The sequence below is a fragment of the Neomonachus schauinslandi genome, chromosome 5 (assembly GCF_002201575.2).
Source record: "Neomonachus schauinslandi chromosome 5, ASM220157v2, whole genome shotgun sequence".
NCBI classification, from domain to species: domain Eukaryota; kingdom Metazoa; phylum Chordata; class Mammalia; order Carnivora; family Phocidae; genus Neomonachus; species Neomonachus schauinslandi.
Window position 1 is genome coordinate 174,778,681 of NC_058407.1, and position 25,343 is coordinate 174,804,023.

The 25,343-nt window shown below is 57.3% G+C and overlaps 1 protein-coding gene across 1 annotated transcript; it reads right to left on the reverse strand.

The window, feature by feature from the left end:
- Positions 1–3,177: 3,177 nt before the first annotated feature.
- EIF3B (eukaryotic translation initiation factor 3 subunit B) lies at positions 3,178–25,343 on the reverse strand. The gene is given in 20 exon segments (XM_021680082.2): positions 3,178–4,440; positions 5,112–5,228; positions 5,466–5,574; positions 5,863–5,940; positions 6,399–6,524; positions 8,137–8,275; positions 8,993–9,071; positions 10,443–10,565; positions 11,333–11,405; positions 12,577–12,787; positions 13,685–13,731; positions 14,126–14,192; positions 14,277–14,408; positions 17,498–17,655; positions 17,917–18,045; positions 18,237–18,294; positions 18,578–18,697; positions 20,577–20,769; positions 24,887–25,034; positions 25,036–25,343. Coding segments are annotated over 19 exon segments (2,364 nt in total). The 5' UTR covers positions 25,306–25,343; the 3' UTR covers positions 3,178–4,440; positions 5,112–5,124.

The following is a 25,343-nucleotide window of genomic DNA, read 5'->3' on the forward strand; positions in this document are numbered from 1 at the left end:
TGCAGAGCGAGATGGCCTTGGAGCCAGGCCCCAGGTGGGCTCTGAAAGGACCCTGTAACGGAATGTGGGGGAAGGGAGGGCGGCGAGGGCCCAGGGAGGCCTGGTGACGGGCAGTCACCCTCGCACACACAGCCCCACCTTTGCTGGGCAGACCAACCAGGTCACAACGTCCGAGGCTTTGGAGGGACCACGGCTCCGGGACACGTGAAGCTCTAACTCACAAAAGCCACTTCCTTTCCCCACCATCCAGAAGTGTCCCGTTTCCCTAAAGTCACTGGATCCCCAAAGCCAGGGAAGCAGGAGAAATTCTCACCGAACCCTCACGCCCACGGGTTAGCTGCCCAGGACCAGGGCCAGCAGGGGACACTTCTCACGTGTGGGTCGGTCACCTCCCAGCTCTGTGGCCGGCAGGACGAAAAGGGGGCCTTCTGACCTCCAGTATCAGGGAGGATGGGAGGCACCGGGGACAGGGGGGGCACTCCCCTGGGAGGATGTCCATCAGTCCCCAGATGGGCCAGCGCCAAGGTCTGGGGACTACTGACGCTATCCTGAGAACCACGGTCGATTCCAGCAAACTGTTTTGCTGCCTTCAGAGCTATGGGACCTCTGACCGCGCACACGGCAGTCCCTGCTGCGGGCGGTCACCGGGCCTACGTGACACCGGCTCCGCTGGGTCTCCTGTCGCATCCCTGAGCCCTTATAGCATGACCTCAGCGGGATCGATGCTGCTTCCACAGTACGAACACGTACACTCTGCACACCTGAGCCGAATTCTGTCCTGTGCAACCCCGGCCCCCCCACCCCCCGCGTAACAGCTGTCACCGTGTGCTGTTTCCTGGTCTACGAGCTCAGCACGATTTCGCTGCAGCCTCTGCCCAGCGCACCCCAAGGGGCCTGCACAGCAGAGACGCCCTGTTCCCTCTTCGCACGGCACCCTCGGGAGCTCCCCACCTGCCCGCTCAGCACCGGGCACCCCCACCCGGTGGGGAGGAGCACTCAGGGCTCCCCAGCCTCCTGGACCTTCGCCTCGGAAGTGTAAACCTTCCAGACACGACGTTCGATCCCTCCTTAGAGCTGCCTTTCTAATGACAAGTGGAAAAATCCAATTCCTCTGACAACATCTGTCTTACCCCACATCTGGCATTCATTCTGCCACGTGACTCCCGCAACCCGGCTCAGCCAGCGTCTCAGGCTTTCCAAGGAGCAGGGGTCCCCACAGACCCCGCTGTGACCCTCAGCACCCGAGGCCCTTTTCAGTCGGAGCAGGTCAGTGAAGCGCATGCAGAAGGTGAGCGTCCCAACCCCGTGGTTGCATGCCCACGCCCCCGCAGCCTCACCTGGTCCCCCACTTTGTGGGCAGTGACGGTGGCCCCTTCTTCCAGTTCAGTGTCACTGACCGAGCGGATCCGAAGCGCTACCTGTGGGCAGCACACCAGGGCAGCTGCCTTCCAGGGGCCCCCCCAAGGCTGCTCCCCATTCTCCCAGTGCACCAGGGCCCCCGCTTCATGACAGGGGTCTCCGGTAACCAGGGTAACCAGCCGGCAGGTGTGGGGCAAGGCCCGGGCCTCAGCTCATCCACCCACCACCAAGTGGGCTGAAGTTTCAAGCCTCCCAGCACACGGGTCCGGGCAGCCCTCGCAGGGCCTGGAGCTTGTTGGGGAGATCACAGGGCTGGGGGGGCAGGGGAGAGGCAGGAACAGGGGAGCAGAGGTAGGGCCCTTGACGGGGACCAGTACCCCGAGACCTGACCTGTGCCAAGTGATGGGCACCGGGCAGTAGGTCAGGACGAGGCGGCCTCAGGGACACGCAGCCGTAGGGCCATCCGGGAACACGGGGGAGGATGCTCACCATGAGCTGCTGGTCCTTGGGTTCTACCTCTCTCGTGGCCGGGCTGCCCGGGGCCGGGGAAGGGCCAGCAGCGGGGCCGGCAGTGGGAACGGCGGGCACGACGTGCTCCCTGCTCTCCTGGCAGGCAAGGCGACCGGCCCGTGCCGCCTCCCCCACCTGCCCTGCCTTGGTGACATCAGCAGGCCCCAGGGCCCAGCCAGTCCTTAACTGCACACATGGGACCGCACATGTGGGACCCCACACGTGGCTCGGGAGGCCCCAAGCAGCTGGGTGGCCCAGGCCCCGGTGGTCATAAGCCAGCTGCACACTGGGCACGCGGGGTCGGGCTCCAGACCATGGCACAGCCTTTACGTCTGTGCTCTCACCCGTTGTCAGGGCAACCCCCAGGCTCCAGGTGAGCCTGAGGGCCACGAGGCTTGGCCTTGGAGCCTTTCCACCAAAGGGGGGCCAATCCCACCAACGAACACCTAACGAAATTCATCTTGGCTATAAATGCTTTTCCCCATGGATGCATTTCTAGAACAACTTGAAGTGACCGTCCAGTTTCTGCTCAGGACGTGGTTTTTAGCTGCCTCTCCCAGGCCGGCTGCCAGTCTGCACCACACCCCGGGCCCGACTGGCCTTCACCACCAGGCCTCTGTGTGGGCGGGCCATGCTGCACCCCGCTTTCCCCAGCAGCTTCCGGGGAAGCTGCTGCCAGGCTGTGAAGCAGGGCACGCTCATGATGAGAACTGGTGTGCACAAGCTGATCCTACATTTGATAAAGTCCCACAGAGGCCAGATCCCGTAAGTTCACGTCTGAGAAACCCGACTGGGAGATCGCAGCTGCGTGCGGCGGCGGGCCGAGCTCAAGTGACTCCCTCCAGGTCAGCATGGCTGTCCCCGCCTGCCCGTTCTCTTCCAGGCGTCAGGTCGGTGCTAAGCGCAAGGACACCACGAGGCAACGGGCAGCAGAGGAGAGCGCCACCCATGACGCCCACGACCCCCTTCCACGAAGCCTCCAGCCTGCGACCCACAGCAAGCTGCCAAAGAGCCCACACGAGGGCAAGTCTTCTCTGGAGACGGGACCAGGATGGCAGGTCCACACGGGGGGTGGGGGCTGCGTCCACCCTGAGGCCCCAGCAGAAGCCAGAGCGCGGGGGCCGCCCCAGCCCCGGCCGGATGGGTCAGGCCATTCTGCCTGGGCCTGGCCTGGGAAACCCATTTCTCGAGCAGAACAGAACAAAACAAGCACACATCTTTAAAGAAATTCTTTTATTAACAAATTACGTAAAACAATTACAACTAGCAAGTTTAAAACAGTCAAAAGTAAATTTTTTGAAAGCTCTGTTAAAAATCTGTGAAAATGACCAAAGCCTGGGCCTCTTCCTTCTCACCGCCATCAAATGTAAAACCCAGGACCTGGCACGCTAAGGTTTAAAGGACGTGAGCGCGAGCGAGACCCCGGGCCCCGTGTGTCGACGGGGAGCTAAGCATGGCGACTGGAACCGGGGATGGAGCGCCAAGCGTGCCTCGCAGCCGGACTTGGGGCTGCGGCAGGCCGCCCGACCGCCCCTCCGGCACGGCCCCCGCGGGTCGTGGACAGCCCAGGCCCCGCAGACGACCGCTTATCCTCCAATCCCAGAACATTTCAGGCCCATGCGTCTGCGGCGTGCCCGTCCTGGGCTCCGCTGCTTCGCACGCCACGCGTCGGGCTCCCGGACGACAGACAGAAGCGCGGCCGCGGACAAGGCACCGATGCATCGACGCGTAGCAGACGCAAGTAACCGGCTGAGGTCACACGGACTCGTTCGCCCAGGTTTCAGGAGCAAAGGTATTCGGAGGCCCACACAACAGTGGCTCAAGTGGCAACTCTCGTGGACGAGGTCAAGTGTGCAGGGCTCCGAGCAAAGCGCAGAGGGGCTTCTCCCAGCAGGCGAAATGAGCACAGGACGCAAAAAAGCTGGACGGGGCTGCTACTTCACTTTACAGAGCTCGGCTGGAACGCACAACCGCTCGACGAGGTTGGAGGCCTGCCTCCTGGCCGCGTGGGCCTCGGGGGCCAGCAGCTGCGGGCGGGCCGAGCCCAGAGCGCCGCCACGGCCGGGGCACGGGCACCAGCCTCGAGGCTGCTACGTACGTGTAAAGACAGGAGAAAGACAGTGTTTTCGTACAGGTTTGCTTTTATTTCCACGCTCAGCCCATTGAGAGAAGGCGGCACAACCCGAACGGCGCCAGGACACCGCGGGGCGCTGCTTCCCTGCGGTGCCCGGGACATGGCCAGGGCGGGCCGCGCGCACAGGGCAGGACGAGTCCTCGAGGGGGACCGCTCGGCTGTGCGCTCAGGGCGGGAGGGGCCGCCGCAGCAGCGCACGACTGTGAGGAACCAACACCGGTGGCGTGATTTTAAAAACCCCGAACGAGAAAAAACTGCAAGCGGTGCCTTGGATCCTCCCCTGCGGTGGAGACCAGGGGTGAAAGGCACAGTAACGTGTGGAGATGGGGGAGTCCGGGTGCAGAGTCTGGAGCCAGAGAAAGCACAGGGGACAGTTCAGGCCTCGTGCAGGCTTCCTGCAGCAGGACGACCGGGGTCCAGCACGCAACGCAGGGACGCTGCAACGAGGGAGCAGGCGTTCACTCTCTGCGCCGCGCCTTGACAACAAGGGGCGCGTCAGCCACAGCAAGCCCCGACAGCATGCCCAGACAAGGGGCCACCGACCACACCATCTCAGAAGGGGACCCCCAGGGTCCGCTTCAACGTGATGCCCGAGAGGAGCAGGAACAGACGCCCCGCCCCGGGGGAGCAGCCTCCAGCGCGGAGAGCTTCGCCGAGCAGCTGCCGAGCCGTCCCGCCAGCCGCCCCAGGCATGAGACTCTGGGGCCTCGCACGCCGCCCCCCCCCCGCCCCCCCCGCAGAAAGTGCCCTACCTCGCCTGACTGACCGGGTTCTGACGGCTCCTGGCTCCGCCGGGCACACTGAGGCTTTCTCCCAGCCAGACACCCGGAGACGGTCCGCAGCCAGCCTCCTTCCTCCTCCCCAGCCCTGTGTCTTATCCACAACCAGACCCGGCTCCCGAGACGCCCTGCCCTAAGTCTGGGGCTCAAGGCCCTGCCATTCCCAGAGGAAGAGCCCCAGCTCTGACAGCCAGGATGTGCATCGGGGCCTCTGCAGCTCCCGCACAAGGGTCCCACTGAGCCCGAGCACGTGAACCTGGGGACTTCCTCACTCGAGGAACAACACAACATGTCAGGGTTCTGCTCGTCCCCATCCGAAGAGGTCTTACCACGGTGCTCGGGTCACTCCTGATTTCCCAAGGGAATGATCTCCTCAGTGACGAAGAACTCGATGGTCTCCTCCTCCCAATCCTCCACGTTGCTGTCCAGCTCGTCCGTGTCCACGCCTGTGAGCGGGGGAGAAGGGTGACGTGACACACCCACACACGCGCAGCCGCCTCGGCCAGGAGCCCGGCACGAACACAGCAAGGTTCCCTGCACACGACCGTGGGAAACTCCCGGTTCCTCGACAATCTAAGAATCTTTATGACACCGGACGCTTGACTAGAAAACTCACACGATCGGGTAGTGAAACGTCTCCGCAGACGCATGCTCTGAAACACGCGTCTTCAGCTAATAGTTACCTCCTCGCAGCTCCAGACGTTCACTCTTCTGCTCCATGTAGAGTTCTTGGGCCATTTTCCGGTATTTTCGGAAATCTTCCATCATGGTGCGTCTTCTTTCCACCAGTTCCTGTGCGTGGAGTCAGGGGGAGTCATGGGGCTGACGGGACCGTGGCCGGCAGGAACGCCTGCCGCAGTGGGTGCCGCGAGGACCCCTCTATTCAGAGAGGGTCTCGGGACTGCAATGGAGAGACGTGCTCTCCTCCTTCCCTTCACTCGGACCGACCCCCCTGCATCTGGATGGCCGGCCACCCGGAGACATGTGCCAGGGCCCAGCAGTCTGTGCGCACGGCGGAGGCACAGCAAGCGTCTGCGGCAGATGCCGCCAGCCCCCCCTCAGTCCCGGGAGCAGGCTAACCTTTGAGGCTTTGGATTGACTCAGACGATCCTTCTGTTCAAAGATCTTAGAATATTTCTTCAGATCTTTTTTAATTTGCTGAAAACAAAGACAAAGCCACTCAGGATTTAAACGTTCAAAGCATCTTCAAAGCTATCAACGCGCAGCGGCCTCCTCAGGGTCACGAGCATGTGGCTGCACACACATGCACCGGGCGCCGGCCTGCAGGTTTCACGGGGGCCACGTCCCGCTACCGTGCACAGCCCACGGACACCCTCTCCCAGCGGCACCGGCCCGGTTCATATCCCCTCCGCTCCGTGCAAGTGTCCGAGAAGGGCACAGACACAGCCGGGCATGACCTGCAAACCCACATTTACGATGCTGAGACTATTCCTTCCCGTGGGGTCCCTGGTGCTCTCCCATCTAATCAAAGGGCGCCCCAAACGTCCTGTTTCCGTTCCTCAGGCGAGAGCCCCCGAATGGTGACAGAAAAGGGAAATCTCTCCTGTCAGGGCCCCCAGGGCGTCCACGCTGCCCGGGCCCCGGGAGCCCCAGACCTTTATCTGATCCTGGCTCAGGAGCGTGGGGGGCCGAGGTCTCCACAGCAGCTGGCAAAAGCGGTCCTTGTTGTTCTTCTGCAGGAGGCGTCCTTGGAAAGTCCACAGCCAGTAGGCGTTGTCCACCTGCAAGAGACAGAGGCCCGAGCGCTGCTCACTGCCACAAGTCCCGGCAGGACGCAGGCTCCTGGGACCTGTACCGGCCCAGAGCCCAGCAGACCGAGCGTGTCACCCCGCGCTCCGAGAGCCCGCACGTGGCAGCGGTTGGCATCTGGGAGACTGCGGGGGAGCGCGGCTCATGCGGCGGGAAAACGCGGTCCCTGAGGCCGACAGGAGGTGACGTCCCGCGCAGGGCGCAGCTGTGCCCCAGCCGGGACGGGCCCCCACGCATGGGCACCCTGCCGACCTGCAACAGGGCGCCCGCCAGGACACAGCGGCCTGCGCCCAGAGATGCGCTGCCGTGCTCAGCTGGCGCCTTTCCCGACGATGGAGGCGGCACCGGCGCCCTCGCTGCGGCCGGCACTTCAGCAGCCTGTGGCGCTTCGCAGTGGCCCAGGGTCTGGAGGACTCTGGCGCCACCTGGCGCTCGAACCCGCGCACACGCTCAACCTGATCCAGACTATTCTCAGGACACCGCGCCCGGGGACGGAGTCTGAGCTCCTGCACGCTCGTGCTTCGTCACACAGAACCGCCCTGACTCGACGGCTTACGCTCTGCACACGCGCACGAGCTCGTTCGAGTCTCAGCACCTCCACCCGCGAGAAAGCCTGACCACACGTGGCAGAAAGACTCGGCTGAGCTCACCAGCAGCCCGGGAGCACTGCACGAGGGACCTCGCTGCAGACACGCCAGCACGCACACGCCACATGGAACCGGCTTTGGCCACAGCCTCTCCCGCTCACGGAGCGTGGCGCTGCTTCAGTTCTTCAGCTTACGGACGTCTGAGCCTGAACACATGTGCGCACACACACACGTTCACGTCCTTTCGGGATGGCCCAGACCCTCGGGTGAGCAGCCCTCTCTCTGATGGCTCCGCGGGCCACTCACTCACCAGCCACCCCAACTGAACGAGGACCACGCGCCAGGCAGCGCCAGAGAGAAGGCCCCGCCCACACGACACTGAGCTGTCGCGGCAAAAGGAGGAAACGGTGCTAACAGCCCGCGGGGACGTCGTGCCCCTCGAGCACCGGGAAAACACAGAGCAGGGCGGGTGAGCGGCGCCGCACACGCGGAAACACGTTCCGGGCAGGGGAGGCGCCCACGGGCCACGCACGGCTGTCACACACATAGGGGCCTCCACCAGAAAAGGGCGGTCCAAACCACGAACTTCCTGAGGGTGCGCTAACCCTACTGGGAAAGCGCGTGCACAGCGCGGCGCGTCCTCCCCCCGCCCCGAGCCACAGAGACCAGTGTCAGTGAATTCTCAACTGTGGGGGGGACACTACACCGTCAGAAGCTCCCCGGCTCCTGCGCCAGACGGAGGGGGCCTGAACTCGGGCTGAAGCCAGCCTAAGACGTGGTCCGACTCAGGAAAGGGAAATCAAGGAACGCCAACCGACTCGTGGAAAAGCTGGCTGGCTCAGGGGCACTGCTGAGGAGCTCTGTGGGGCGGCCGGGCAGGACAGCATAAGAGTGACTAACGGTGCCCACTGCACGGAGACCCGGGAAGGCAGGAGGGGACGCCAGGCCCGGCACAGCCGGGTCCCACACTGCACCCAGCCACACAGGGGCCCCGTACCTTATGGCTCCACCAGGACACAGACGTGACAACGTAGCGCCCCGTGGGGTCCCACTCCACGTCGGAAGCCATGTAGTGCTCTGCAATGTTCATGACCGTACAGTCCGACGTGTCAACAAAAGCCAAGGCGCCGTTCATACTGGGGAGACAGAGCAGGGTCAGTGTGCACACCCTCCTGGTGTCCCACTTCTTGGAGGCTCCAGAGCAGACTCGGGAGCCTTGCCGTTGAGGAGGAAGTGATCCAGAGCCCTCTACCTCCTGAGGGCGCTGGGAGTGGAGCCGTGGGGAGTGTATGCACCGGATTATCGGAGGCCAACCCTCTGGAAACGCAGTAAGCACCTCCAACGAAGTCAGGAAAGCGAGCGACTCTAAGTGCGTTCTGCTAACCCACGGGCAGGCGCGGGCTCCTCAGGCTCCCATGCACGGCTAGGACAGTGGGTGAGCAGGGACCACGGGAGGGTGAACACTGCCACACTCGTGGTCTCACTGCAGAGGCCGGCTCGCAGCCGTCTGCTCACAGCCTTCCCACAAGAGGACACGGGTTTCACACCAGGCTTGCTGCCCTGCCAGGAAGCGGTCTTGCTCAACCACGAGGAAATCCCAACACTCACACCTCCTCCAGACTGAAAACACTCGCGGGGGACTTTCATCGACCTGGCTTCAGCCCAAGTCTGGGCAAGACGGAAACACGATAAATTTCCATCCACCAAAAAAGCAGGAACAGTCCTTTCACGCAAGCACGCTCCATCACGGTGTCAAGGAACCGCTGTGACCCGCAGGGCCCATCAGGGCCCCCACAGCGGCCCGCAGAGCGCGGCTCACCACGAGCAGGTGGCATCAGGCAGCAGAAACCCACCTCCTCAAGCCAGCCAACACGACGAACTGTCCCTGGGGGCTCCAGAAGATGGTATTTGCCTGCTGCTTATCAAACATTTCTGGAAACAAAGAGAACGTCTGTTAAGTCTTTGTCAAGGCGCTGAAGGCAGGGTGCAGCCAGGACGGGCGACAGGCTCACGCTGCCCTGCGTGTGAACTTTCTCACACACACCCCACACCAGCCTGCTGCCCGAGAGGACAATTTTGGAAAACCCCTGGGCTGAGTACGCTTTAAGTCATGATCTACGCTTCAAGAAAAAAGAGACAACACATTCTGAAGCTACGTTACCGTTTGTAATAACGTCTCATGTTTAAAACAATTTAACTTCCTGGGAAACCGGACAGAGAAGTCACCGTAAACACACCCACCAAGTGCAGAGACACATGACCCAAAAAAGCCCAAGATGCATTCTTCCAGTGACTCAAACACCTTTTTCAAGCTCTGCAGTCATAAAAACGTGTCTCCCACCGTGGGAAAAAAGCCACCATGTCTCCCAACACAAGGACTGCCTCCATCTGACGAGGTCCCCACAGGGTCCCCAGAGAGCGGACAGTTACCACTCAGGCGGCAAGCTTGGGTCTCCAGTCAAGGACACAAAGTGAACCCCAGCCTGACCTGGGCCTGCAGTGGATCCACAGATGGAGGCCAGGGGGGATAGGGAGATGGGGAAAGGTGGCGTGGCCTGCTGGGCAAGATTCTCAGACCAAGATGAAGGTGCTGGGAATGGAGCCGCACGTGTTAGCAGGACCCATGTGGTCATCCTTCCAAGTGGGCGACCCAGAGCCTTCAGAAGTGGAATGCACTCCTACACTGGCTATTTACAAACCTGCTTTCTGACCAGAGATGGTGCAAACCATTTCCTCTGTCACAGGGAATTCACAGCACAGTTGGGTTTCGTGATGGCCAGCCAGCCGGTCTCCCGCAAACACTGCTGAGCTCCTGGGATTCCCTCACGACAAGCTCAGCACCCAAGCCTCTGGGTACGGGGACACACGGCCCATGTCCATCACTGCAGTCCCCACACTGCACAACGAGGACCTACTGCACGTTGGGCTCTGTGCTAAGAACCCAGGATGCCCTGGAGGAGCCCACTGTGGGTGGGGGATCAGGTCACCAAGGGAGGCCAGGGAACGAGGAGGGCCCCTTGCAGGCTCAGCAGAACACAGCGGGGATGGGGAGTCCCCAGCCCAGAGACGATAGCTGTGGCCGCAAGAGGGAGAGCGCGTCCACTCAGAACCCCTCTCTTGAAGGGCCCACAGCCTACGCAGCCACCACGAGCGAAGCTGGAGCCACGGGGGCCCTCACAGCTGCCGGATGGCCTGAGCAACGGCTCCTAGCCAGGGGAACATGCGTGTGGAGCGACCCTCCAGAGGGCCCGTCTGTCTGTTCTCCCTCCCGTGTGCCCATCAACGGCTTATAAGGCTACTTACTGATAAGTTCAATCTTCCCGTTGTTCTTCACATGGTAGAAGGAAACGGATATCCGAGGAGCCTCCCCATGCAGCACAGCAAACTTACTCCCGTTTGGCTCCCAGGCAAAGGCTATGATGGTTTCTGCAATCAAGAAAAAGAATAAACCACCCTTTGATGGCTTAATGAAATCATGTTCCTGATCAAACAACCTTCCTGCACAGCCTTCACTACTCAACCAGAGAAAATGCCCCAAATTCTGAAGTTCATTGAAAAGACCACACAGCGGGCCTAGGAACGAGGGTGTGCGGACTTGGGTGAGACCATCCTGGCCCCGCGGGAACGCTGCAGAAGTGCGTCCGCTTGCTGGCGCCCACCGCCATCCCCAGTATAGGATTCCACGGCCCCTAGGGGCCAACAATGCAGGGCGGCCAGGCTGGACCCTCTCTCGCTCTGTCCTCCACCTCCCCTTTGTCCTCCTCTCCCTTGCAAACCAGAACACAAACAACACAAAACCCAACCAACAACGCAGGCCCCACTTCCCACCTAGAGGCAGCAGCAGAGCACCTGCACGGTTTTAGGCCCAGAATAAAGCTCTCGTCACCCGAGAACTCGTTTGTCACATGAAAATCCCTTGTGCTGCCGGTCGCTGCAAGCGTCAGGAAACCCATTCCCCACGTGTCTCTCATCAGGAAACCACGGGACCCTCGCTCCTACGCCGGGCAGGCCGGGCCGGGGTGTGAGGAGGGAGCAGGCGAGCCGCCCAGCAGCCTGAACTGAGGCGCGCGTGTTCAGGCCCGGGAGGCAGACAGCGCGCGTGGTCAGGGCCGTGGCCACCTGCGCTGGCGGGGACGCAGGGCTCCAGGCCGCGCACAGGGACCGCCAACCACAAAGGACCACAAGGAACTTGCCTTTCATTTCCACCACGTCGACAGGTACCTGTTTTTCCCTCATTCGGAAAATTTCAAAATTTGTGACCACGCCCTATTTGGGAGAGAAAAGAAAGGAGTGAAATGGTAGAAGCTGAAAGCATGAGAAAATCGTACCTCAAGAACAACATAACAGGATGGAAGAGGATGTGCACGCAGCTGGTAAAGACGTGCGAGTATCTAAGTGATGGAACTCAGCCCGGCAGGGTCAAGTCAGCATCCTGCGCCGTCAGAGGCGTCCCCGGGTACGGTCTCTGCAGGACAGCGGGGCCCCTCCGGCCCTCCCGCCACACTCCTGCACGGAGGCTCAGGGCCACAAGCCGCAGCTGGTCCGCCAAACTCCGTAGCACTCTCGAGGCCCAGGCACGGGGAGGGGAGCACTCCGCAGGGATCTTCCAGACACGGGTGTTAAACGGAAACCAGGAGGCCGCACAAGTCCCGGACAGCCCGAGGGTGGAAACGACACACGGGTCCACCCACAGGCGGGAGCACGCGAGCTGGCACAGCTCAGCCCTGACCCGGGACAGGTGCAGACACCTGCCACAGCTCGGGTGAGCCCTGAAAATGCACTCAGTGAGGGAAGCCAGCCACCACAGGCCACGCGCTGAATCCCTCCATTCCCACCAAGTGTCCCGGACAGACGAAGCCACACAGAGAGAAGGTGGAGTAGTCGGGAGCCCAGGGGAGTGGGGCGCTGGGGTGCTGGCTTTCTGTTTTTGGGTGATGAAAACACTCTCGAGTTAAGATCGTGGCGAGGACCGCACAAGTCTGTGAATGTCCCGAAAAGCCACTGGACCGTGCACTCTGCAAGGGCGCAGGCTACAGCATGGGGAGTCCGTGTCAACGGTGTCTTTTGTTCAAGGAGAAGGAATACTTCCACGAAAAGCAACAGATCAGACAAATTCATAAGGTATGAAATGATGCAAACAAAAACAATCTGGGTGCTGGCTCCTCTTTGTGCTTAAACAGGGAGTTAAGAGAAAAACGCTTTTGTTTTCACCCTCTATAGGAAGACAGGCAGGTGCCTGGACCCGTCCTCGCGACCTTGTGAACGGGTCACCCTGCTCCTCAGCCGGAAGGTTACAAGGGCTCCAGCCAGGACAGCCAGCTAACCGCTTTCAGTAACCCGTGGGTCTGAACATGACCCCCAAATTCAAACAAGTAATCCGTCAACACCCGTCAAGCAGGAGGCGGGCGTGGAGCTGGAAGGAGGGGTACCCACTCACCTGGGTCCCTTTGGGGGTCCTATCCACTTTAACACACAAGTAATCCCCATTTTTCTGCCAGTGCAGCTTGCAGTCCACCACGTTGAACAGATTCCTAACCCTGATCTCTTGTCTGGTGGGAAGCTGCATCAGGGTCACCCTGGCCGGGATATCTTTGTCCTCAGGCACCCAAAAGGCTATGATGTTACCCCCGGGAGACCACGAGAAGTCCCTGCAGAACGAAGAGAACACAGTGTCAGCCGACCACTGGCTAGGACGCTGTGGGGAAGGGGGCGCAGCGGAGATCAGGCTCGCCGGCTGGAAACCAGCCCAGGCCTCCCTGACAGCTGGCGGCTGCCCATCTGGCCCCCGCCACCCGGGGCGTCAGCGTGCTCGCTCTGCCAGCGAGGGGCGGCGGGGCTCCACACGGCCACACCCTGGGCTGCTGGACCCAGATGACGCCGGATGCGCTCTCTGGCGCTAAGGGAACAGCACAGCTCGGAGGATCCCATGGCGGGAGGACAACGGCCTCCACCCTGCAGTGACCTCGAGGCCTGGCGCCCTCATGAACCACAAAGACTACCTTTCCTGTGACGGTGACGGAAACCCAATTCCCGGTGTAGCTCGTATCGTGAGCACCCCCCGTGCCCGAGAACTCACCACAAAAGGAGTCAGAACCATTCGCATCCCTGCACGGCTGGCACCTCTCTGCAGAGACAGGCCACCCTCGAGACGGCACGTAAGCCAAGCGTGCCTGCCCTGGGCCATTCCCCCCAAAGCCCCCCAGGCCCCCCACTCGGTCAGTGGAGTTCACAGAAGCCTCTCGACTAAGTGCCCTCCTTCGCCCTCCGCCCCGTCTTCCCCAAAGAAAGCAGCCCGACGGTCAGTTCCAAGGCAGGAACAGAACACAAACAGAACCTGTGGCCTCACGAAGGGTCTACGTGCAGAAGGGAACGTGGGCCGGGAGGCCAGCAGAGTCACAACAAGAGGCCGGTCGTGGCAGGCCGGGGCCTGCTGGGCCGCGCTTGTGGCCAGAGCAAGGACCCAGTGTCCTCTCCCACCGAGCAAGAGCCAAGCGCTAGAGGAGGGGCCCAGCTCCTACCGCCCGCCGGGAAGAACGCTCACTTACTTTATGCCGGAGATCTTCAAGCTCTTCTTGTCCAAAAGGCCCATAGACTGCAGAATAAAAAGGCGACAATGGAGTTAAATCACACCACTGTCTCCATAATACACCCACATTTTCACGAAAAGGAAACCACCATTTCTGGAATGACCCCAGCAAGTAAGCCTAGCAGGGGACACACAGCAAGGAAACAGGTCACCCGCAGCGGCAAAGCATCCATCTCCAAGGTCCCTTCTCTTTGCTCCCGTCCTGGACCGCCGGCAGCAGCAAAAGCAAATCGGGCCGGAACCCAGGGGCAGTGATGGGAAAGGGGCAGCCGCGGAGAGGCGCATGGAGCTCCCCCCGTTATGCACACACAACACTGCTCTTCCCTTCCCCTCACCCACGGGGATTCCCCCAGCAGCTCCCGCCGCATAAGGCCACCACTCAGGAAACCGTGTCACTTACAGGAGTTTCATAGATGCTAAGAGTGTCGAGTGTCATTCTGGCAAAGAATTTACCATCGTGGCTCCACCTGAGAAAGAAAAAAAGTGCCAGCCTCTGTCGTGAGAAGAAAAGGCCCCAACAAGCCCTCCGCGGGCTACCGCGGTTGACTCACTTAAAGATAGGCCAATGGGCTGAGCTTTCGCAGTGAAAACCCCTCTTCTTCTGTCCGGTCAGGATGTCCCAGATGATGATGGCTTGAGGGTCATCCTGGGTGTCCATGAGGGGGCTGAATGTCACCAGGTATCTGTCACAGAGGGGACACTGCTGATAATCCGCCCACCACCCCACCTTCTCTCCCCCGAGCACCACGCTGAGTGTGGAGGAGGTGAGCACCCGAACCCACCGAGCCTCCGCTCCAGACGGCGCCAGGCCCGGGGGGCGGGGGGGCTGCCAGAGTAAGCAGTCGGGACTCCAGCAGCCAGCACGGCCTCCAAACCCCGGCTCCCGAGAACGCTCTCCCACCAGAGCAGGCCACCTCCGAGGCACCAGGGCACTTCGAGGGACCCCCCGCTTAAAGGTTTTCTCCACAAAATCAGGACACTGAAAGCCCCAACAGATTCCAAACCGAAGCGTGCACGTGTGCGCTCTAGGCTGAGTGGGGTGCAATTCTCCTACTTGATTTTCATCGACATTTAGTTACGACAAGAAGGGAAACAGAACACCCACGTGCGTTTCAAAAGCCAGCACACGTCTATCTAGCCCAGCCTCTGTGCCTGGGGCTTCTCCCTCTGCCGACGCGGGCTTGTCCACACCCAGGGCCCCCGCTCACCTTCCTGACGCACGGCACAGCCATCTAAGCCAGGTGCCCTCTCAGACCACGAGGCAGAAGAGGCAGAAACAGAGCCCAGGCCCTGTCCAGGGGCCCCCAGGGCCTCCCAGACCCTTTATCATCCTGGTGTGCTAATTAACAATGAGGGCTGGTGTCACCTCCCCCAAGTCACGAAGTTCCCTCTACAGACTGTCCTGTACACCTGCATTAACAATGTCACGCCATGCTGAATGACAGAAACAGCCTGATTCGGTGCTTATCTGGAAAACAGGCTTTTCTTTTTTTTTTTCTTTAGTAAGTTCAGGTCTACATTAGTTTTTTTTTTTTAATTTTTTATTTTTTTATTTGAGAAGGAGACAAAATGAGAGAGAGCACAAGAGGGAAGAGGGTCAGAGGGAGAAGCAGACTCCCTTCTGAGCAGGGAGCCCGATGCGGGGCTCGATCCCGGGACTCCAGGATCATGACCTGAGCCGAAGGCAGACGCTTAACGACTGAGCCACCCAGGCGCCCCTGAAAAATAGAGGACTTTTCACACTAATTTGCAGGACGAAGCACGCACTGCTGCCTCACCAAGGGCTTCCTGTGTCAGGCACCTTGCAGAGCACCAGGACACGATGAGTAAGAGGGCCCAGGTGCCGTCCGGAAGCAGAAAAAGGTCTACACACACAAACGACAAGTGCGCACGTGGAAGCACCTCTGCCGGCACGCGGGGGCTCCTCCCCACACCCGCCACCCGCCCGCAGAGCTCGGGAGTCCCCACGCACACCCGGGTCTAACACTGCGAGGAGCAGCTCAAGTGTTCTGTACCGAGCAGATGCCAAGCGCTTGTGAATTCTTGAGTCCTCCAAGAATACACGCCAGAGAAACAACTTTATCAGAACTAAGAAACGTCCATCATGCAGAACTTGCGGTTTACAGAAACACAAGGGTGGAAGGAACCAGGTAGGTGATGCCCTGAGGAAGGATCCGACACCCCCGGCCCCGTGTTCCTCCTAAGCCCCCACCAAAGCACCACCCAGCAAGGGCAGCCGCACAGGGTGACAGGTGGGCCACACACACGAGCGCTAGGGCTGGACCCGGCTGTGGACAACCAGCCACCAACAATGGAGACTGTGGGACAGAGGGAACCTGAGTGAGCGTGGACACTAGAAGATGCTGAGGGAACTGGTCAGGGCTGCTGAGCAGGGGGAAGAATCGTGACCACAGACAATGAACACCTTCCCTTGGACCGATGCCTATTTCCTAGAGGAACCTAGCACTTGTCCAAAATGCCCAAAACAGTGGTTTGTTTTTTTTAAGACTGTATTTATTTGAGAGCGAGCAAGAGAGAGCAGAGCAGGAGGGAGGGGCAGAGAGAGAAAAACAGGCTCCCCACTGAGCAGGGAGCCAGATGCGGGGATCAGTCCTAGGACCCCGAGATCACGACCTGAGCTGAAAGCAGATGCTTAACGGACTGAGCCACTCAGGCGCCCCTGCCCCAAACTGTTTTTAAACCAATACGGCAAAATGAGAAACCTTTAAGCTAGATATTTAGCACAGAGATGTTACTAAAGTCCTCTCTCTAGTTTTCCCAGTGTTAGAAAAACTTTATACCAAAAAACTCAAAAGCAGAGCAGGTGCAGGAAAGCCGCATCTCAGGAGCCCGGGAACACAAGGGGCGGTCACGACCCACGATGAAGTCAGACCACATGGCAGGAGGCCAAACTCTTCTGGACAGAGGAGGGGACACAACAAGGAAAGCTCGGGGTCAGCCCTGAGCAGGGGGCACAAAGAGTGGTGCGGGACGGCGTGCCAGGCACTGAAGCCGTGAGCGGACAGGAAGACCCTGCCTGGCCCCGGGAGTAGTGCTTCCTGTTCCTGGTGCTGCACCTGCTGCTCCCCAAACCTCCGCTGCCTCCTGGTGAGGAAATGCCATTCACAATGAAATGAGAGGACAAGACACAAGTGTGGACTAGCCCCGGAACTGAGGAGACCGAGTGAAACGTGGGAACAGGATGGTGCTTAAGGAAAAGTAGCAGATGGGCGCTAGATCTCCTGCAGTCGGGGCGGCACCACGGACAGGTGAAGAGCTTTCCCTGCCCCTAGAAATGCACACAGGGGGACAGAGACACGAAGCTTCCACTCACTCCCAATGGCTCAGGACAAAGTCACATGTGTCTGTGCAGACAAATGATAAAACAAACCCCACAAAGTGCTAAGCGGGACACATTGGTAAAGAGTGCACACGAGGGGCGCCTGGGTGGCTCAGTCGTTGGGAGTCTGCCTTCGGCTCAGGTCATGATCCCGGGGTCCTGGGATTGAGCCCTGCATTGGGCTCTCTGCCCAGCGGGAGGCCTGCTTCTCCCTCTCCCTCTGCCTCTCTTTCCGCTGGTGCTCTCTCTATCATGCTCTCTCAAATAAACAGATGAAATCTTTAAAAAAAAAAAAAAAAAGTACACACGAGCTCCTTCTACGCCTCCTGCGAAACTTCCATTAGGTTTGAAATTACTGTAAAATTGTACAATCATGTGCAGAGGCCAGCACGAAGTGAGAACGGACTCCACCTGCCTTTCCTCACTGCTTACCTTTCACAAGGTGAGAAGTCAATGAGCTGAACCCCCTGATGGCTAAATCTCTGGATTTGTTTGAATTTCTCTCCGCCCCAGAGAGCAATGCCTCGCTGATGGAACGTGGCCAGGTAGGTGCCCTTGGGAGACCAGCGCACATACGTCTCCGTCCATCTCTGTGGGAAAAGACCAGTGTTAACAGGACTACAGGACACCAGCACAAAGCCCCTCCTTCTGGAAGGAATCGACTCCTCTGACTCAACTGGAAAACACAAGAAGCCTCCTCACGTCTCGTGGCTTGTTTCAAAACTGAAAGAGCGAAGGATATTGTTCTCAGGGATGCAGTCTGGAAGAACATGACACTTCACCTGCTCGGGTACCCAGTTCCCCTGCCACGGAAATACAGAGTAAGTCCCCACGTGGCAGCAAATACCCACCGCTCTCTCTTCGATAGAGACAGGATCCTTCACGTCGTTCCAGAATATGGAAGTACGGTCTCCACTCTCAAAAATGACACTGTACTGATCTCTGCATTCTGCCTCTTCGAGCCAGTAACGTAAATTTCCCTGGGAAAAGAACCAAAGGCAAAGGATAGAGTATGTCTCATCAACTTTCATCCAGGAAGCCATATTCCTGCCTCGGGCACCTGGAGGTCTGACCGACTCAGGCCGGCAGCGGTGACTCCTGAGGAGCTCACCCCCGCAAGCCACAGGGCTGCCCAGCCTTCCCAGTCCTCATACAGGTTCCACCCACTTACCAAGTCTTTGAAAGGTTGTTTTTCTGGGATATCCCACTCGTCACTGATGGTCATATACCTGGAAGAAAAGAAGGAACTGATTAGCAACACGCAGCACAACTAGAGGGGGGCAGCGTGGCACCACCCCGTCCCCCTTGGGGGTGGGGTGGGGACAGGGGAGGGAAGAGTGGGTGAGGGGTGCTACTGGCCAGGAGTGTCAGGGGCTGGGATGGGAAACAGTCCCACGGCGGCAGCGTGCCCAGAGAACAGAGCTCCCCGGAAGGGCCACCAACACAGCCCCCAGAAGTGGGGAGCCTCTCCCGCCTGGTGAAGGCCCAGGCTCCCACACAGCTGGAACGTACTTGTCGAAGTCCGTGAAGAGGTTGACCCTGAACGTGTGCTGCTTGTCCAGCTTGTAACCATCAGCATTCTTCACGGCGTCCAAGGCGTGGCCAGGGGATGCGTATTCTAGGAACGTATACCTGAATTGAGACAGAGTGCAAGGCAGATTGTTAAGACCAGGCAGGCTGTGCTCAACACACCAAGACCCGTCCATGTGACTTGGAAGCACCATAAAGGCCTGTGCCCTATCTACTGCCACGTCCCCCAGAGTCAAGTCATCGGCAGAGCGGTTCCTTAAACACATGCGAAATCCTAACAGGAGATCTGAGGTCCCTAATGCCACGGTCACAAATCAGACAAGAGTTAACGAATCAAAATGTTTACTACCCTGACCGTGGTAATGGTTTCACGGATACGTACATGTCAAGACTTATGAGATCATGCACTTTAAGACTATGCAAGCATGGCAATTTTCAAATAAAGCTATTAGAAAATCTGAGACCATGATATTATGTATTAAAAGCAAAATTATAGGGGCACCTGGGTGGTGCAGTCAGCTAAGCGTCAGACTCCTGGTTTTGGCTCAGGTCATGACCTCAGGGTCGTGGGATCGAGCCCCGTGTTGGGCTCCACGCAGTCAGCATTGAGTCTGCTTGGCACTCTTTCTCCCTTCTCCCTCTGCCCCTCCCCCACAAATACATCTTTTAGAAAAAGCAAAATCATAAAGGCTTTTAGAGCACGTTTCATTATAACAAAACATACAACACAAGCAACTGCTGGTCAAAAAGAGGTTATCCTTCCACCTGATTTCTAAGAAAAATGCAAGGAGCATAACCGGCATTTGGCAGTTTTTTTAAAATGATTTTTTTTTTTTGAAGATTTTTTTTTTAATTTATTCATTTGAGACACTGAGATAGAGAGAGAAAGAGAGCACGAGCAGGGGGAGAGGCAGAGGGAGAAGCAGGCTCCCCGCTGAGCCAGGAGCCGGACATGGGACTCGATCCTAGGACCCTGGGATCATGACCCGAGCCGAAGGCAGATGCTTAACCATCTGAGCCACCCAGGCGCCCCTAAAAATGATTTCTTAAAAGCTATCATAGGTAGTTTCAAAATCTGAATTAAAAAAGCATAAATGTTATCATCTTCTCATTCCTGTCCTATAAAAGACGAGCTGCCTATACTCTCTTAGACCAGTATGACATGGAATTCTAACAGAGAAAAGTCTGACGAGCTTGCAGAGCAGCAAAGAGAACTTGTGGTCTGCTGGTCGAGTGGAAACAGTTACAACCACCCGAGCACAATTTGATGCTGTCTCATGGGACTGCAGATGGGCATCTTAAGCAAGCCAATTCCACTCCAAAGTATGTAGCAAGTAAAGACTCACGCCTGTCCTAAACGGGGAGGAGGGGTACAAGACTGTTCCTAACTGTGAGACGCCAAAGGTCAACTGTTAGAACAGCCGCGTGATACCAGAGAACAGCACAGCAGAAAATGAAGGAACCAGAGTCACATTTACAACACACAAAACCTCACACTGAATTTAAAAAGCAAATTCTAGGATGCTATCTCACGCTACCATTTTTAACAGATGTGCTACTTTAGGGAACAGTAGGGGGACAAGCTGCCAATTAAGCAGTGACACAGCTTTCACCTCCACTCTAAGAAGTATCCCCATTTCAGAGGGGGGGAATGAAAAGCTCATTTTAGAATCAGTAAAATACCATATGTAAAATTTTCCTGAAATTTTGCCACCTTCCAATCTGCTGGTCCCTTCATCCAGGATGTCTCTCGTGTCAATTACGGCTCTGACGACAGAAGATTTAAATACCAAGTTCTGGTTTCTTAAGAATTCAGCAGCCCGCCCACAACACCTGAATTCAAGAAGCACAGGGATCTCCTGCTGCCCGTCTGGAGCCCTCAGCTGAGGGCGGGGGATCGACAAAGAGCAGAACCGCCAGGTGAGGCGAGCACCGTGTGCGTCCCCAGGGACCCTGGCGCCACCTGACCGCCACTACTCACCCTTTAGTCTTTCCATCCTCCTCCGGGTAAAAGTCATTTGTGATTTTCCCAAACTTGGAAAAGATCTTATGGATGACGTTTTTGAGCTTCTCCAGGCGGTCGGGCCCCACCTGAGGCACGTTGTCGACCACGATCACCGAGTCGATCCCGTCGGCCTCCTGGGGCCGGTCCTTGAGAATGTCCCCCAGCAGTTCTATATGGGTGGGAGATTGGACAAAGGACTTTTTTGGGGCCAAGCAAAACATTGATACGTTAGTTTAGCACGTTGAACAAATTTCCAAGAAGTAAAAAATGAATAAATGATTTCACTGTGAACAAAAGAAATCAAGGCCCTGAACTGAATCAAAATTTAAACTTTTAAAAGTTAGGAAGACTTTAACTCAATGCTCCCTTTGTCTGTCGATATTTCCATTCATTCCTGAAAATAATGCAAGATTTTAAATGAAATTTTTTTAAAGACTCTAATGCCAACAAAGAGGACGGGGCCTTTCTCCAGGAAAGCAGGGCAGCAACCACCTGTGGGGAGCCTTCTCTGACCCACCCTGAATCAAACCCACCAGCAGGCACTTTCTCCCCATTCAGGTTAAGACAAAACAAACAACTCGAACCCAACAGGACCCAACACTATGTACAACAGACTCGTAAGCGAGGAGACTAGAGGATCCACAAGCCCCTGACAGCAATGCCCCTCACTACCGAAAGTGTCCTGATTCCACGAAATGCCTCACAGGGTGCTTAGAAGGCACCAGCCAGTCCGACCGTAAATCCACAAATGCTTAGGAGTGTGCTTGGGATACAGTAAACAGTACGTGTTAACCATTATTTTCATAACTACACTCAAAAACTGAAAATGTAAAAACAAAACAAAACTGAAAATTATGTTCACGTCACCTACTTTAAAAATTAAGATCATAAAACCCAAATCTTAACATCTTAGATTTGCTTCATTTCCGCAAGACGATTGGCTGGATGAGAGCAAGAGAAGGACGGGGGTGGGAGGAGCAGGAAAAGCAGCATGTGGGGGACGGACCACAGGTGTGGGAGCAGACGAGGGTGCAGTCTGCCCAGGAGCTGCAATGCCACCTGGCTGCTGGCCCACCGCAGTCCTACCTGCAGCCCGCTGCTGGCCTCGAGGCCTTTGGACCGTGAAGCTCCACCACCGATAAACTGCCTGACCCGCCGCTAGAGATGGACATTCACCGGTCAAGTGGAGGACCAGAGATCTTTTTATTATCAATTCTGCACAAACCCTCAACCCAGTTAGCTGGTCTAGAAAGCTGTGAAGGTTCAAAGCACTGGCTACATGAGGAGCTAAAACAGATTAAAGCGCCAGGTCAGATGAAGCTGCAGCAGGACACAGAGCCCAAAGGAGAGTCTGAGGTCACTCTGAAACAGCTGAGGAACGGCGGCGGCTTTTCCTTGTGTACTATGTGTCCTGGAACCTAATTATTACTCCAAGCTTTGAATTCTACTCTTAAGAATTTCAACATGCTAAACAGGATACATGTCCCAAAATAGCCCTTGCTGCATTTCATTCCCACAAGACGAATTTTCTCCACTTTTGCACTAGAAATTTTCCATAATAAAAAGTTAAAAAGGTCTTTCAAAAAGAAAAAGTACTTTAATTTCAAGAAGCAAGCCCTGTTATAAACTCTTTAATTTCAATGCTTTCATAAATGATATTTAAAACATTATTTTAAAAAAATAACTGCCTCTTAAACTTCAAAGAGGCTAAAATTGAGAGCAAGCAAAGAGAAAAAAGGAAGGAGGCCAACCAGAGTCACAGCAGTGGGGGACACCTTCAACCAGTGAGGCTGCAGTCAGCTCCTTGGGTTGTTTTTAAAGCACACTTACCATACAATTAAAGGGCCTGTTTAGCCTGATCTGAATTTACAAGGTTTACAATAAAAAGCTCAGCTTTTATACAAACAGTGGACTCCTTCCCACAATCTTTAAGTGTCTATAGTTTATAAGAATGTGACCATATACAGTAAGTGAACAAACACAACAACTGCACACTGAAGAGACATTTCCTTCATCATCACCAGCCCACGCGTCTGGTTACTCTTGCCGAATTGACTCCCAACCTGGCCCCAGGAGAAACAGGAAAAAGCAATTCTCAAAACTAAATATCAAATGTAAAGATAAATAATATTCGACAGGCCCCAAAAGAAACCATCTTGAATTAAGAACTTCGTCATGGGGGCGCCTGGGTGGCTCAGTTGATTAAGCATCTGCCTTCAGCTCAGGTCATGATCTCAGGGTCCTGGGACAGGGTCCTGGGACTGAGTCTCCCGTTGGGCTCCCTGCTCAGCAGGGGTTGGAGGTGGAAGGGAGGGCGGTCTGCTTCTCCCTCTCCTCACTTGCTCGCTCTCTCAAATACAAACAAACCCAACTTTGTCATGTGCTTGTCTGGCTGAGCATCAAAGGCAGCTGAAAATTTAAATGGATGACCGATGACTGCGGGAACAAGGCAACTGGGCAACAGTCTAACATCTCAGAATCAGGAGGCGGACAACCACGCCGGAGCTGCGGGTACCTCCAGGGGACTCATGAGACCCCGTGTGCTTTCATACCACCCATACCTTCTGCATCTCGCTGACCCCACAGGCCAGTTCTTCTCATTAAACACAAAACGTACTTGGCCTACTGACCACAATCAGATGGCCTCAAAAACACTGGTGATGTGCTCAGTTTTGGATCCCCAGGACCAGGGGCCTTTTGGGGCACTCTGGCAAAAGTAGCAGGATCACAAGGGCCCCCAAAGGCCCTCCCAGCAGTCACCTGGCCTGGCTGGCTTGTGCCCACATTAGCATCCTGTCACACAGCCCAGTTAGTAATCTTGTGCTCGAACAATTGCTTTTTCAACTGCAGGGCGCCTGGGTGGCTCAGTTGGTTAAGCGACTGCCTTCGGCTCAGGTCATGATCCTGGAGTCCCGGGATCGAGTCCCGCATCGGGCTCCCTGCTCGGCAGGGAGTCTGCTTCTCCCTCTGACCCTCCCCCCTCTCATGTGCTTGCTCTCTCTCATTCTCTCTCTCTCAAATAAATAAATAAAATCTTTAAAAAAAATAAAAATAAAAAAATAAAAAAACAACTGCAGAGTAAACACTTAGGGGCTCAAAATGGACTTTCAACCCAAAACTTAGATTTTAAAATATAAGAAAAATTGGAGCAGTAAAAATGAATGCTGTCAGGGCAGGACAGTGTGGTGGGGGTCCCAGTGACACTGCCTCCTTGTAAATTCTCTGCCACCTACCCCACCACGAGGAACACGTTTTCTCGCAGGTAGGGGACCACAGCTGGACCTGCCGCCCAAGTGTTCCCGAGCTGTGCAGCCTTTCCTGTTCTTATTGGTTTAATATTACATTTAAAAGCACACGATGCTGTTCGTTCTCTACGTTTTTTTTTTTTTTACTTGAGTTTTTTTTTTTGACTCAGTGTGATCAAAAAAAAAAAAACGTATCTTTATGTGACATCTTATTTTCTGGTGTAGCCTGAGCTGCTTCACGGATAGCTTATCTTTCCTATTTTACTGTAATGTAGAGGAATCCACTGATGTCCTCAGAGCTCGGAGAGTTCAAATGGCTAAAAACAAAACATAAACGAACAAAAACAAATGAGCTTGGCCACCTACAGAAGTCGTTAGGAGACAAGCTCTCAGGACAAAAGCACACATAACACCTGTAAACTGAATCCAGGTAAAAAGGAAAGCAAAGCAAGCTACAGCGAGCGACGCTAAACTCTGAAAAGATCATCTGCCAACAGGAGGACAGTGGTCCACCTACGCACTTAGAACCAAACAGGACTGCGGCAGTAGGCTCAGGAGTCCTGCGAAGGGACTCTCCGGAGGCAGGAGCTTCCATGCAGCAGGGGCAGAGGAACCCAACTCTGCCACAACCTGTTCTAAGGGACAGCACGCATCAACCCCAGAAAGTGTCCACACGAAGTTGGTCCCAGGCCTTTGACAGGTGTGGCTCGTCACTCGGGGCACCCGGGCCTGCAGACAAGGAACTGTCACCCGAGATAGCGCGGCACGTGGAGCGTCCCGCTTTGCTCGACCTTAATTGCCACACACGGCCGAGGCTCCGGCTTGCGCGCTACCGCCCATCACCACCCCCCAAGTTCCTGGTTCCAGTGCACACGGGAGGCTCCCAAGTTGTCCCCAAGCTGCCCGCCCTCTCCCGCCTTATTTCGGAGAGAGGAAACAGGAAAGGAGAGCCAGACACCCCCAGCAGGCCGTCCCTCCGCGCCGGACGACAGGTGCAGCGCGGGGACGCCCTGCCGCCCACCCACCCCCGCGCCGCCTCACCTTCCTCGCTCACGTCGTCCACGAAGTCCTCGGGGTCGCTGAAGGAGGGCTCGTCGGCGCCGCCATCCTCCCCGCCCGCCCCCTCGGACCGGGCCTCGGCCCCCGCGTCCCCGGCCTGCTCCGCCGGGGCCTCACCCGCGGCCGGGGCGGGGGGCTCCCTCGGCCGGCGGCGGCGGGGACGGGCCGGGGGCCGAGGCCGCCCTCTCCTCTCCGTCGGCCGCGGGCTCGGCCGGCTTGGCCAGCACGTCGGGCTCCGGCCCGGCCTCCGCGTCCTCGCCGCCCGCCGCCTCCTGCGCGCCGGGCCCCGCGGGCCGCGGCGGCTCCTCCCCCGGCGGCGGCTCAGCGGCCGGCTGCTGCTGCTGCTGCTGCTGCCCGGGCTCGGCCGCCTCGGGCGCCGCCACGTTCTCCGCGTCCTGCATGGGGCCGCCGCTGCCGCCTCGCCCGGCCTCGCCGCGCT